This window comes from Cylas formicarius, unplaced genomic scaffold (assembly GCF_029955315.1).
Source record: "Cylas formicarius isolate icCylForm1 unplaced genomic scaffold, icCylForm1.1 PGA_scaffold_6__28_contigs__length_40554024, whole genome shotgun sequence".
Taxonomy (NCBI): Eukaryota; Metazoa; Arthropoda; class Insecta; order Coleoptera; family Brentidae; genus Cylas; species Cylas formicarius.
In genome coordinates, this window is record NW_026844347.1 from 2,243,773 (window position 1) to 2,259,864 (window position 16,092).

At 32.7% G+C, this 16,092-nt stretch overlaps 1 protein-coding gene across 4 annotated transcripts in view; it reads right to left on the reverse strand.

Annotated features, from left to right (window-relative positions):
* The window catches only part of LOC132702830 (regulator of G-protein signaling 11), a 161,104-nt gene that overhangs the window by 24,229 nt on the left and 120,783 nt on the right, over positions 1–16,092 (reverse strand). For all 4 annotated transcript variants that reach the window (XM_060671641.1, XM_060671643.1, XM_060671640.1 and 1 more), the window contains exons 7-9: positions 13,838–14,023; positions 8,668–8,843; positions 201–404 (exon numbers count right to left, since the gene is read on the reverse strand). In XM_060671641.1, coding sequence (XP_060527624.1) covers positions 201–404; positions 8,668–8,843; positions 13,838–14,023 — 566 coding nt within the window. The remainder of the gene's footprint in view (positions 1–200; positions 405–8,667; positions 8,844–13,837; positions 14,024–16,092) is intronic.

The following is a 16,092-nucleotide window of genomic DNA, read 5'->3' on the forward strand; positions in this document are numbered from 1 at the left end:
ATTTTACTAAATATATTTTATAATTTGAGTACTTTTTAAATGAAATGTTAAGCCGGGATTATATTTGTGTTTTTTCTGTCGGTGAAAGATTTTAACGATTAGTGAATGGAAATTTTAATTTTTGCTTTAAAAGCAGCAGAAAATATATTTTTAGTTTGTAAGCTAATAGATATTTTTTCCTATGTCATGGTGTTACATACTTATAGATGTCTTGTATTTTCCAAATAATCTGGGATTGTGACGATCTTCTCAATTCATTGACCGCCAACCAAAATAGTATATTCTCCTCGCTTTTCTCCTTCTTCAGATAGTTGGTAAATTCCTGAACCCCAGTTGGATCCGACAGCAAATCTTCCATCGAGAGGCCCCATTTTCTAACTCGTTTTTCTGTTGGTACTTCAACTCTGCAGAAAAATGCAATTCGTCGGAATTATGGCAAATAATTGTTATTGATTTTATTAATTATTATCAGTTTTGGTTAGTTTTGAATGAAATTGAACTGCGGCGCTCTGCTCGTGCTAAAACAAACTCGTGACTAAAGGTCGTTCGTCAAATGTCTATTAAGTGTTGCCATCTTCGCACATTCAAAAACTATCTAGAATATTGATTTCATTTCATAATTAGAGTTATATTCCGGGTTTCATATGTATTCAAAAATATTTGCATCTACTAAAAAAATGAACAATTCTATATTCTTGCAATATTTTGGTAAAGTTTAAAGGAGACTAATTATTATTTTCTTTTGGACCTAATCGTGCGTGGTATTGTTGGCTAGCAAGTTTTGCTTCAAACTTGAATATTTTACAAGGATTACAAAAGGCAAAAAGGTAAGAAAATCATTTATATTTTATCAAAAAGTTAATAAATTATGAATTTTTAGAATATTTAACTTTTTGCTTCGAATATACTAATAATTATTGAATTTTAAATTAATAATTTTGAATAACGAGAAACTAGCGTCTTATTTAATTTTAAAAGAACAAGGTCACTAACATTCTAATTTTTTTAACAAATATTTAGAAAAAAAAAATTTAGGGATAAAGGGTGTATTGGTCATAGAATGGGCCGCGGATTATTAGTCAAATTTCACGTTTTCTTAAAAGTAATGTGGCAAAAAACGGACTCCACAGAAATTTCGTATGTTTCCGTTAAACTAATCGCATTTAAATTGTTTCCGGTCCAAATTGATTGTTAATTTAAATTCGGGCGTCCTAATTTTCCTACGCTTTTGAGTGTATAAAATTTGCATCAAATGTAAATCGCTCCCAATGAAATGTCGGGTAAATATCGTAGGGATTAACCCGTTCGATGAATAAATCATTAGAGTTGAACGGCGTAAATTTTATTTTTGCGCGTTGCTAGCAATAACCGACAGTTTAATTTCGCATTTTTTATTCAATTTCGCAGTTCGACTTCTGCCCAGTTGTAGGTACTTTTTCGCACGTTTTAGTCCTGGGGGTTAAATTGATTTATAATTTTTTCCAGCTGTTAAAATTTATCATTCTTCTTCTTCTTCTTCTACTCTTCACGGTTTAGACTTATAGTCTGTTCCGGCTTCATACATCCCTCCAGCGTCGGCGGGGTCGACCTACACTTCCTCTGCCTATTGGCTGGTAGTTTGTTATTATTTTCGGGATTCTGTCATCAGGCATTCTATCTACATGTTGTTTCCAGTTGCGTCTATATTCTTTTATTTTATCTGTCATTGCAAATATTTGTAATTCGTTTCTGATATCTTCATTTCTAAATCTATCTAGTCGTGTGCAACCTTTCACCCCTCTTAAAAATTTCATTTCGGCCGCTTGTATTCTGCTATATTCTGCTTTTGTTGGTACCCAGCTTTCGCAACCGTATAGGAGTACTGGAGTTGCCATAGTTTTGTAGAATTTTATTCTGGTGTCTTTCCTTGTTTTATTCTTTAATGTTCTTTGGATTGTTCCACATATATATTCAAATTTACGTAGTTTTTGAGAGATATCATTATCTCTGTCATATCCTACTTCGCAACCAAGGTACTGGAACTGAGACACCTGTTCCAATGGTTGATTGTCTAGAACAATCTTTGTTCTTACCGAGTACATACCTTCAAAGGCCATAACTTTCGTCTTTTCCTTCGAAATTGTCATATTGTATTCCTTACACAGTAGATTCAGTTTATGTATAGAGCTTTGGAGATCATTTTCATTGTTTTGTATCAGTATGAGGTCGTCTGCGAATAGAAGGGAATTCATATAGTCGTTCTGGTCGATCTTAATTCCCTTCTTTGTTTGTCTTTTCCATTCTCTCAAGATATGGTCAATGTAGATATTAAAAAGAGAAGGTGACAGACTGCATCCTTGTTTTAAGCCTTGGTTTGTCTTTATGGGTTTGGATTCGCCACTGTTTAATTTTAGAGTTATTTGGGTGTTTTCGTACAAGGTTTTTATTGTTCGCACCAGATGTATGGGGTATCCTCGGAGGCGCATAATTTTCCACAAAAGATTCCTGTCCACCCTGTCAAATGCCTTCTCAAAATCTATGAAGGCGATGTGTGTTTGAATATTGTATTCGCGGTGTTTTCTATGATTTGTTTCACAGTAAAGACATTGTCAGTGCAAGATCTTCCTTTCCTAAACCCATTTTGATCTTCTAATAGAATGGCGTCTGAGATTGCTTTTATTCTGTTGTTGATAATTTTAGAGTATATTTTATATATAGAGTTCATGAGACATACCTCGGTAGTTGTTGCAATCGTTTCTCTTCCCTTTTTTGAATATTGATATGACTTGGGTGTCTTGCCATTCTTTAGGTATTTGGCACTCTCGCCAGCATTCATTAAACAGGTGCAATAATCTTAGATTTAATATCGGTCCTCCATATTTCAAGAGTTCCATGTTGATGTTGTCTGGACCCGCCGCCTTTCTATTTTTCATCTTTTTCATTACCTCATGAAGTTCTTCGATGTCTATTCTATCGCCCACATAAATATCGTCGTTTTCTGTTTCTTCTGGTGTTACTGCATCTGGGTTATACCATAGAGATTCGTAATGTTTAGTCCATTCTTGTTCGTCAATTATATTTAAGCTTGCCTGATCTTTTGTAGTTTTATTGAGTTGTCTAATTACCTTATAAGCAAATGCTTGTTGTCCATGCATATCGTTTTCCACGTTGCTGATGAATTTATCCCAAGACTGTTGTTGTATTTGTTTCCTTAATCTGTTGACAGTGTTACGAGCTAGGTTATATTGCCCTTTACTCTCATCTGTTTTTGTTTGTAGATATTTCAAATATGAAACTTTCTTTTTCTTAATGGCTTCTTCGATTTCTTTGTTCCATATTCTTAGCCCATGTTCTATCTACTACATTCTACATTCTATCAATTCTATTAATTCCTGTTACTTTCGAAAATTGATGAAATCGAAGTTTTATAAAAATTTTATATCTCGGTAACGGTAGGTCCTATGGGTCCGTTAGTACAGAAATGATCACCGTCAAAAAAAAAAAATTTTTTTTGTCTGTCCGTTCTCCGTTCTGGTCTTTTGGTTTTTCCTGAATAACTTTCGAATCGTTGGAGCTACAACATTAAAGTTTGCCTCCTTTTTAACCCTTCACGAGGTACATAAGTAAGAAATGGCCTCGATCCGACGCCGGCATCCAACTTTTCTTCGCGATTTTCGACTGTTTTTTGAACATTGCTATGTGTCCGAAATTTGGACCAATCGATTTCATATTTGGCACATACATGCAGTTTTGCCCTGTGACCTATTGAAAATGGGGGGCTGGCGGGTCGGGAAGTATTTAAAAAAAATAAAAATGGCGTGTGCAAGGATGTACAAAAAAGACCAGTTTTCAAAAACCGTTTGCAAGACCGAAAAAATTATTGAACCAGAAGACCTTATTGTTGAAAATTGGCAATAATTTAAAATTTGTGTTTTAGATGTCAGTTTCTTTTACGTGATGATATAGCCCATATAGACAGCTAAAACTTTATTAATAAATAGATTAGAAAATTAGAAAAAAAAATCATATTATGAAAATAATTAACCATGTTGCAATAATTTTTGATAAAAATCTGATATTTAAAATAACGAATTTTAAAAGGTGAATATTTTATTGTCTGAAGTTTTTTATCTAATGACATACCATTTATAATCAATTAGGGCTTAAAAAGCAAAATATACGGATGCAATAGGATTTATTACCAAATTTATTAATAGAGGCAATTGCCTGCAAAATAATGCAACTGGGAAATATACATCAATAACCAACGGAGAAAAATATAAATATCATTTCAGGAGGTACTAGGGGTAACACTTTTAAAGGTAATAACGCACAACTTATAGAAGCACGTTTACGAGTAAACAGAAAAAAAAAATTAGCAGCTCACTGAATTTACTGCATGTTCTTACTGTAACCATATCAATATAACATAACATTTCTTGATAAATTGTTTGGTGAATACTATATAATTGCATTGCCAAAACTTACTCTCCAAAGTTTACTTAATGAAAGCAGTTACATTTGCTTAAACTGAATTGTATTGTTTTTTTTTTGCTTTTAACTCCGAATCAGTAAAAAATAGGTATGGTATATTAATATACTTTTAGAAAAAAATTTGAAAAATGTTTATATTTTTGTAAATACCCTCTATGCGATAATTGAAACTTCATGTGATCACATTGGCAATGGTTCATTATTTTCTTGATAGCTGTTTGTGTAAAATTTTCTAAAAATAATTTTTATATCCAAAACACTTCAAATATTAAATAGAAAATTTCAGAATTTTTTATATAGTCTAAAAATGTATTAATTTACAGGGCCTTTTATTTACAAAAAAATATAGTTTCTGTCTGTGCCGTGCGTTCAATTTATCTTGATAACATTTTAAATGGCTGTAACTTTTTTGTTTTTAGAGGTATCAACGTAAACAAAAAAAACAAAATGTAGGGTTAGTAGCCAAAACATTATCAATTTTCTGACATATAAGCCTACATCAAATTTTTTCAAATGGAACACCCCGTATATTATATATGTCTTTAATAATTTGAAAGAGTACCCTAACTGACAAATAAAAACATGTCTATGTTTGACATATTAGTAAACAATGTTGAAGGTTGAATTATTGTCCAAGTCATTATTGTTAAAGTGGTTTTTCGCGAATTTAGCATCCGCGAAAGTGTTATGCTTCAAGTATACTTTGTGGATAATAAAAGTGTAACCGCAGCTCGTTGTCAGTATATTAGACTTTATCCAGCGCGCCGAGCTCTTTCAAAACAGATATTTCCAAGGCTGACAAAGAAATTTGCAGAAAACGGTAACGGATTAAATGCTAAAAAGGTATGCCGCAATCATAATGTTTTAAATAAAGAAAATAACATATTACATATTACAATTCTATGAAGCACTTCCAGGACAGGTATTTCTCGGGGATCAATTAACATAGGTTTGAAAGAATATATATATATATATATATATATATATATATATATATATATATATATATATATATATATATATATATATATATATATAATGCATTTAAATTCGTAAAACTCAGAAACTAATTGCAGAACAATGTCGAAGGAAGATGCAGTTTTTTTTTTGGTTTTTATAGACACCATGAGTATAATAATTTTTCGAAAAACATTTTATTGATTGATGAAAGTTCGTTCACGACAAGAAAGGGTTGCAACAGACAAAATACACGATATTGGTCTTTACATAATCCAAGACAAATACATGAAATAAAAACCCAGGGGACCAATCAATTAATGTATGGTGTGGTGTCATAGATTAATATTTTTGGTCCGATATAGATCTAAAGTTAAATGGAGATCATTATTTGCAACTCTTAGAGCACCAAATTGAACAATATATAGAAGATCTAGAACAAAATATACCAGATCTGATGACAGCAAGACGGCGCCCTTCCTTACAATGTTGTGCAAGTTAAAAATTTTCTTTAGATGGACTATCCTAGAGGTTGGATAGAGAACTGCGGAACTATGAATTGGTCAGCCACCAACCCCGACTTAACTTTAATGAATTTTTTTCTTTTGGGGACACATAAAAAATCACGTGCACAGAACTCCTTGCAATAATGTCGGAACTTCGGCAAAGGATTTCAGAGGCACTCAATCAGTTAATCAATCAGACAAAGAGATGACAAATGTGGTCAGGAAAATGGTGGTATTTAGAATAGTTAAAGAATTTTTTACTTTAGTGTGTCTTGGCATCTTAAGTGTTTTTATTCTAGTTTTATTTGCAAATAATTATTGTTGTTGCAGTCAGTCACGGCACTCTTTGAAATTTTTTACTTTAGTGTGTCTTGTCATATTTAGTGTTTTTATTCTAGTTTTATTTGTAAATAATTATTGTTGTTGCAGTCAGTGACGGCACTTGGAAAAAAACTTGGCTACTTGTTTTTTGTTTACCTTGATGTCTCTAAAAACAAAAAAGTTACAGCTAATTAAAATGTTATCAAGATAAATTGAACGCATGGTACATCAGTTTTGTGAAACTCTGTATATTGGACGAATTGTACAACGAATTGCAAATTTCTATCAATTTTTATCAATTTATGTAACAAATAAATTTAAATGTAAAATTGACTTCCTGTTTACGTTATATTAATAGCATTTAATAATGCACCAATTTGATATTGGAAATACTTTCGGCCAAATGAATGAATTTAATTAATATTGCGCTCAAAACCTAAACCCAAATAATTAATTTCAAGTCCATTGACTTTTATTGGTACAAAATAATTACAATTTTGATGTATATTGGTTATGAAATAAATTAATTTTTTATTAAAAAATGCAAGCTGTATAGGCTCACCATAAGTATAAATGAGATGAGAATCGCGTAACTGAGGTATGTACAGTGTCAGTGTCAATGTGAGATAAAGAGGAATATCTTTTTTTAATGTTTTTGGAACATTGTACATGTCACGCATTCCGGAAATTATCAAAGAAAAACGGTAAAGGTTTTAAAAAATTTTGCAATATTGCACACTGCACACTACACAGTTAGAAGGAAGCAGTACAGAAACAGAATTCTTGGATATTTTTAATTATATTAAATGTACAATGCTTAATAGACAAATTCGTTATTCCAAGAAAACTCGAATCTAAGAACAACCGACACAATGAATTTTGTAAATAACACAAAGACCTAAGTTTCAAATTGACTAAAACTGCGACGTGAACAGAAAAATAATGTCTAAGGACCATCTATGAGGAACTCTGAACTCTTTAAATTTTAGAAAAAGGCAAATCTATATTTATATTACCCTTAGAACCTTGCCTGTATTACTTTGCAAGTGTAGTTTCCGGGCACTCTGTATATTTGTTTGCCTTTCTTATACTTATCCCCCTTGCTTGACTTAAGTTTTTAGGTCTCCCTGTACCAAACTGACCATACGACCGTTCAAAATTTGTCTCACAACCAAACAAACAAACGTTAAAGTCAAATAAACAAACCTAAATGCGTAAGTTGACAGTAAGTATAATGAATAGCAGTGGTCCTAAACAAACACGATCTAAAATTCATGTTGTGTACTTAAAACCAGGCGGACCGTTTAGTATCTGGTAATGGACGGCAATGTATGTGAAAATTCGATAATCTGTAAGCAAATTTCTTAAAAAACGAAGCAAACTAAATATATATGATCAAATTCTCTGTTTAAATACAATTTTCAATAAACAAATGAACACCTTGTCAACGAGTAAAACAGAAATTGTGGCTTGCACCTGCGAAGATGCCGAAATTGTCTTCGGTTTCGGTTGGTCCGGCCTACTTATATTAAATATAAATATAAATATTTTAACATCGAGTTAAAAGAACAACATGCTGTACAAAATAATTCTCCCAGTCGATTCAGTGGGAAAAAACAAATGCATATGAGGTCAATAAAAAGCTTCACGTAGATCAAACAACAAAAAGTAATTACGACAATGTATCATGAAAAACTGTAGAACGCGTGGAAAAATTTAGGTACCTAGGAACTTGGCTTTATGAAGAATGGTCTTCAGAGAAGGAAATTGAAAGCAGAATTGAATAAGCCAGAGGGGCATTCAACAAGTAAAACAGAAATTGTGGCTTGCACCTGCGAAGATGCTGAAATTGTCTTCGGTTTCGGTTGGTCCCGCCTACTTATATCGAGTTACTCATAAATATTTTAACATCGAGTCAAAAGGACAACATGCTGAAAAATTTAGTACAAGGGCGCAACTTTGTTAGGGTACCTCACTTATGTTGAAAGAATTTATGGCCGTCAAACAAATTGCTGATTCTGTTTCAGACAGCGCTCTGAGGAATTCAACAGAATGTTTAGCGAAACGTGAGCGAAACAGACCCAACGTAAAAGAAATCCAGAAGATCTGTTCCTACAAGTTGTGAACCTAGACAGAGGACCAATATTCATCCACTCGGTTTACTGGATACCGAGTACATCCACGGCCGGATGATCAAGCTTGGCTATAAACAGGTTATCATTAACAACGTTCTTGGTGGAATGATCTTAACTGTATTTAAACAATTAATCTATTATAGTTATTATCGTTATTATTTGCTATTATTGTTATTGCAACTCAGTAATTTACAGAATAAACTGTATTCCCAGCTGGAAAAATGTTTAATAACTGCGTAGAAAATTGTCAATGATAATATGTATTTTTAACTTACAGAGGTGCGTTGAGCTGCCAATACGTGGTGTCTTCGCTGACCCACGGATTCGATGGCTGCGTGGACGTCAGTAAAGGATCGAACTCGGTATAAGTCTCGACGTGCTGCACTAAGTTTTCCAGCGCCTGGGAAACCTTTATGCGTGTACGGAAGAGACTGTTTCGTAAAAGTTCGACCTAAAACAAGGTATATCGGGCATATAATTTAATAATAATTAAAAGTAACTAATAATGCTTAAACTAATTTTCATTCAATTTCTGCTAAAAAATTTAAATAATTAATGTATCGACGCGGAAAGTAAATCCTACCTTGCTTGTTTAATCGCAACTGACTAGGTGCCGTTCTCGTTCCTTTTTGTCGATTGTCTTTTCAAAAAAGAGAAACGCGCACAGCGTCGGAAAATATAGCCTGGCTGAACCAAGCTAGAGGTTAGGCAGATTTATAATTAAAAAAACTAATACTAATAAAAATACTCCTCTACCAATATAAGATCGAACAATTAATTTTTTGACAAATTTGTTAAGATTTTCCAGAACAGTTGATGAACTGTTATCCGGATTCGCGTCTAAACTTCCTTCTCCGATGTTAAACGTAGAATGACTGACTTAGTACAGTCAAAGTCAAGGGTTCAGAGCCCGAGCAAGAATCAGAGAGATGATATTGAAAACTCCTTTTTCAGTGTTCTTAGGTTTTAGACTGCCAGCCAATCCTCAATTACTCACCACAAACTGTACGAACAGAGTTCGGTTCTAACAAACAGAATATTGCAACTCCCGCGAGGAGAAAATGTCTAGAGAAGGACATGCAAAAAGGAACCAAGTTAAAAAGATGCAATGAAGCACCGAAACGCAAGGAACAAAATAGGCTGCACCTCAGGTGCGAAAAGTAGACCTTCAAAACACTGATGAGCAACAAGTTGGTCATGTGGCTTTGTTTGGACTTTAGAGAAACATACGGGGACAGGACAGCGAACCAGACCTCGACATTGGTTGAATTTACCCATAGGAGGAAAGAATCTCGGGTATGCTCCTCATAATTATAAACAAATGCTTTAATAATGGAAATCGGGTGAGCCGAACCAAATGCAAAATTTCTGGTTGAAAATTTTTACGGAAAATCACGCTCCATTGGCCCACACGTTCAACATAACATAAAAGTTTTTAATGGCAAATAAAACGTATCTTCATCCCTAAAAAGGTAGGATACCCAAAGACCAAAGCAACTATCGGTCTATAAATTGTCTGTGGGTTTTCTATAAATTGCTCATGTCAATAATATAAAATTAGATCACTATTTATTAAACGCCCCGTGTCATTTAGAAAAAAAAGGTTGCCGGAAAATACTTACGGCAGCATGCAAGTTAATAAACGATTCTGTCAATACCAAAAAGTGCACATTAGCAACAGAACTATTGGAGAAAAACATACAAAACGAGGAATATTTCGGTGGAGTGCCCAAAGCCCTTGTTGGGTTTACTTAGATACTGAACGAGATGCAGGTTGAATTCAAAATAAATGTCAAAGGCAGAGAGACTTACACATATCTTCTATGTGCTAACGATTTTAAACTTTACACTGAAAACCAGCAGTAGTTGGAAATACTCATCAGTCAAAGGAGTATTTAGCTATGCGATAAAGACGGATTTGGTAATGAGTAAATGTGTTAATAGCCACTTTTGAAAAGGCCCCCTGATTGCGGATGACATTCCCTTATCAATTGTTAAATCATCAAAACTCGAAGATTCCAGAAATAATTTAAAGAAAAATATGGACAGTATCCACCTTGTCACGCGAATGCAAATGGTCGTGTCTTGATGTATTTTAAATCGCTATGCAGATCCCAGGAAAGGAGAATAAGGAAGTATTTTATACAATACCTGCACCCAAGAATCGCAAAATTCGTTATCGCAGACAGAAATTTCACTCCACTTAACTTATGGCATGAAAAAACAATTAACGGCAGACACTCTGAGCAAAACTACAGCCAGAGACGGAAGGTTTTATCTCAATGGTAGAAGACATTCAAGCGAAACAACAATGGAACGCATAACCGAAGTATGTGAGAATATTAGAGAAACAGATTACGTTGCCATACATAAGCAATAAAATAAATAATATTATCTCCAGTTGCTGTCCTCAGTGGGATTGACCAATCGTAGACTACCACCGCTCAGATATAGTTTTGTGTAGATTATAGAGATCGATATGAAAAAAATCTCTCACTGAAAAATGGAGAAAATATCTGAACCTCCCCATTGAAATCAAAAGAATGGCGTCTTTCTATGTTCCCCAAATTTATTTAGAGAAAGACGGAGAGCCTGTGTTTTATAGAGATATATTCAGCAATTTTTTAAGTTAGTAAAGGAGGAATTGGAAAAGAATAAAGCTAAAAAATTATGCCAGAAAAGGTATTGCGCAGGTGAAAGTTACAGCTTTTGATATTAGCTTGTGAAAGTCGGATTATAATTTTAATTTTGATTTAATTCAAGTTAATTTTATTCAAGTGATTTTTTTAATTATTAAATTAATTTTTTTAAATAAATAAACTTTAATGAAAATGCAAAGTTCACCTCAATACTCAGATTAATTAGGAGTTCTTCCACTAAAACTAGTACAGCTGATGAAAATCCCTATGAAAAATTTCTATGGCATATAAATCAGAAATTTAATGGTTACAGTAAATAGATTATATAAAATAAGGTGCATTTGAAATAAAAAATCATACTAAATGTACAGAGCATAAAAAATGAACGAGTAAAGTTCTGTAAAAACATTAACAGTGATAATTATTTATAAGCAGTAATCGATAATCAGTTATAATATGGAACGATATAAGAAACCGTTGATCGTCAATTTGCTGTTTTTTACACGAAACGTGGACTACTTTTATATCTAGTTTTTTTATATAAAAAATACAATTTTCGACAAAACCAAGAAAGAAGTCAGTTCCTATTTTACAAAATTTCCAAATCCTTCAATTAAGTATCTTCTATACATTACGGTAAACCTTGCTTTTTCGAAATCTCGATTGGAAGCCACCTATTTTTGTGTAGTTAGAAAAAACTTATTAAGGAAAGTAACCATATTAAAAGCAAATCTCATTCGCATGTGTATTAACCTCATATGAAAGAGAAGAAGGAACTTTTGAAAACTAGAAAATCGTGTAAGTGTGGATTTGCATAGTTATTTAATTAATCACATTTTAATCTTGTTTAAGTTATGTACTCCACCACACTACCGCTCATCGTTTTTATTCGCCGCATTATACAGCAAAACATATCTTATTTCAGGTTTATCTTTGTGTGGGAGAACGCTATTTCCCTGAGCTCTTTCAAAATAATTTTAAATCCATACCTAAGGGTCAATTCTGGACTTAAAGGAAAAAGAAATCGGTTTATGGAAATTGCGTCCCCCAATGACCATTCGAGGATATAGGGAATATAACATGCATGTTACAGGTATAATAGAATGTTTGATATTTTCTCTTGAATCTCCTTTTGTAGAGAAATTGATAGGTACAGCGCTATTTGTTATTATACACATATATTTTGCAACTTAATGTGAATCTTGGCTATTTATATGTACAAGCATTTTCACAAGAATTATCAAAATATTTCGCTTTAGTAATATTTTTCCAAAGTGAGATTTAAGGACCTAATGTTTAGCCAAAAAATTAAATTAAGTTTATACATGACGTCAGACTTCGGTAATAGTATATTATGCGACAAGTTTGGTAAATGACATTTGAGTTTTGTTTTGGCACGAGCGTATCACAGCGGAGCCAGTGCTTAATAAATGAGTGACTTAAAAAGTTTATCAAACTTATTGCATCCCAATAGTTTTTCTAAGATATTACGTTTTTGGCTACATTTTTGCAATACATCAAAAAATACATTCACCGAATGATGTGTGACATGAACCGTCATAATTGACAAACGTAAACTATTACCGTGCGAAATTATTTTGTTTTTTTAATCTGTTGAGTAATTTGACAATTTCAATTGACAATTTTCTGTGGGTCAGACTTTTATTCATACACTATAGAAGTCACTAAAACTTTAATATCACTGCTCGAAGAGCAGCATTTCAGAAACAATTATTTAATGCTGGATTCACATTTTCAGTTCCCTGCCGGTTGACATAAAGGTTGTGTTGATTTAAAAATATAAAAAGGTAAAAATAATTTTAAAACACCACAACCTTTATGTCAACCGGTAGGGAACTGAAAATGTAAATCCAGCATTAAATAATTGCTTCTGTAATGCTGCTGTTCGAGCTTTATTGATATTAAAGTTTTAGTAACTTCTATAGTGTACGAATAAAAGTCTGGCCCACAGAAAATTGTACACACAGTGAAATACGTATACATTGTGAGTTTGTAAAATTATTTTATGCTAAGTAAAGTCCTAGTCGTTCGCTCATTCATTAAATATTTAAGGGATGATTTTTGTGAAGGAATTATGAAATTTATTTTGCGAAGCTCCATTCAACATGCGCATACGCGAGATTTAAAATTTTAAGTTTGGTTGAAGCATCATTTTTTAAAACATGTCCAGATCTCATTAAACCTTCAGGCAAAAGTGAGAGAAAGAAAATTGTGCAAAGTGCAGGTTAGTGGCTGAAATGCAAAGGCATGCCCGAAAAATCAGTCCTTTCTCTACGAAAATATCACATCCACCTGAGGCGCATTAATGGTTGCCGTAGTAGGGCAACCACCATGTAGCTATTATCTAATACCTACATGGTGCGAACCAAACGCCCATTAGTTTACACTGCCCGCTATTCGAGAGACGACCACAACCGTCGACAAAGTGCTCTATATAGGGCTTGCAGTAGAGCTTATACCGTAGAGCATAAATAATCGACTGGTAAACAAAAGACCTTATATAAATTATCAGTTATGCGTGGATACTGAATAATAAGTGGTATGTAAATCGTTTTAACTGACTTTAACTGTTATTTTGGACAAAATGAATGATCAGCTCCGTTAAGTTTTAGCTGTTTCAAAAGCAACGCTATGTTTTAAATGGTTTTTTAAATACATACAATATAATATAATATTTCTAATACACCACTCTAGATATATAAGCATGTTTTCAAATCGTTATTTATTTATGAGCAGATTTGGTTTTTTGATTTTTTTCTGCGCCTATAACCAGAGGTACACTCACCTCCCTTCTAGCATCCTCAATCGTTTTCTTCCTCGGCTTGCAACCATTCCAACTTCTACTGGGTACGGGTATTTGTTCTAACGAACTCGGAATACCAGGTGGGGGCCTGTACACTCGCCAATACGCTTTCTCCTGCGAATCGCTGATCAGCTTATCAGGTTTTTTCATCGCTTTGCTCAGTTTCACCTGAAAATCAACATGCTAATCTTAGAAAGGTTATTTCCATAGATTTTTACTTTGGAAATTAGATTTATATTTCATCATCATTTCTTAAGTTTGTCGCAAAAAAATAAATGAAAATGATGAAACAAAACACTTATTTAATTAATTATTTATTTAAACGATTTTTAGAAATTACCCGTAGTATATTTGCCTTTTTATTTTCATTCTTGTTTTAATAGTTTTAAGACAGTAGTCGAAAACTTATTTATGCCATTCGTTACCTCATCTTTTTAATATACGTTAAACTTTACTTATACTGCTATAACTATGACGTATTCACGCTGACAAGTTTTGTGTCTTTTTTTTCCTTTTTTTCTTAAAGGGATATTTTTTTAGTAATTTCAAGTGGTACCCCAAACTACAAATTAATCTCCAATTAGAATATCGGTACATTGCAATATTACTAATTGATAAAATTGGCTCGTGTCAAGGTTTTAGTTTACTAAAACTAACATTAGTTTTTAAATCAAAACCAGCCTCAACTAGTAAGATAAGTTTTTACAACATTAAACATTTTTGGGTTTATGCTGGTCTTTATAAGTGTTTTTTAAACGACACTGACAAACCGATATACCATCCGAAAACATTCGATCCAACTCGTGACAAAAATATCGGAACTTTAAAATGAGACTTTGCGCACACCTGATAAATATGGAATAAATTTAAAATATTTAATTCATTTATAATGTAAATTTTTTGTTTTGTTAAAACAAAAAATATTTTTTAAGAATTAATAACACTTGTTAGCTGATCCTTATAGTGGCTTCATTTAAGCTTTAATTGTGAAAAAATTAAGACTGGTGTGTATCTCCAAGAGAGTCGCTGATTTTACTATTTTTAGAATTTTATAGTTTTTCTTAAGTTAAATCAATTTTTCTAGTATTGGCAAGTTTTCTTCTGAATGGGAAAAATGTTGATTAAAATTTTTGTTGTTTGTTCATTTGAAAATTCTGCAATAGCGATTTTATTTCACAAAATTAAAGTGGTGTCATTTCTGCAAATACTGAGAAATGGGTCCTGAACAACATCATCAAAATTTAATTATGAGTTGTTTCGTCTTTTGAGTTCAAATGTTGTTATGTGGCAATATAACAGTAATACAAAGTAATGATTGAAGGACGCGGGATGAAAATAAAGAAGGAAATTTTTTACATTTTTGCAAAAATCATGACCGTAGCGAGAATAAAACGCCAAATATGAACGTTTCAATTTAAATACCGTGCAGCAATATTTCCTGGCCCTTTGAGCAAAGCACGAACGTCAACTATGCCCTTTTAGGAGCGTTTTTTGTTCAAATTGAAGCTGAAACGAATTTGCAACTAAATAGAAAATTACTGTGAGCTTTGAAGCGCATCCACCGGATTATAAAGTATGACATAAAGCCTCTTAACTTCAAGTCGTAAACAATGCATAATTAAAGCCAAAACAAAAATGTAAAATACACGCGGGAATTTTTAAAACATTATCAGGCGACAGCAGTTAGTGGCGTGACGCATTGCGACAAAAATTCCTCTATTTTCATTTTCCGCCGAGACAATTTACTACTGAGTGGTATTTGCGACTAAATGCCACTAAATATGTTTAGCTTTAACTTTTCAATTAGTGTCAGTTGCTTCAGTGAAATATCTCGAAGAAACATTTTCACACATCTTCGAATTTAAGCGTTTTTTGATGAAAATATTGGCCCATAATAAATTGTACGAAATTTTACTGATAAAATTGGTAGTTAATATTGAAAATAATTTCATGGTGAAAGTCACCTCAATAGGTAAATAAGTAAATAAATAACACTTGATTACTTAGGTAAAAGATTTTTTAAAATGAATTTTAGAAGCGTAAAGAAAGATATTGCGTACTTGGCTAATCTGAGAATATTGATTAAGCAGATGCATATGAACATTTTTCAAAGAAACTTCCACAGGGTGTGTGAAACTTGTAAGTTTCTCCTGCGGGTCTGGCTGACGATGTATACGATATATATATATATATATATATATATATATATATATATATATATATATATATATATATAT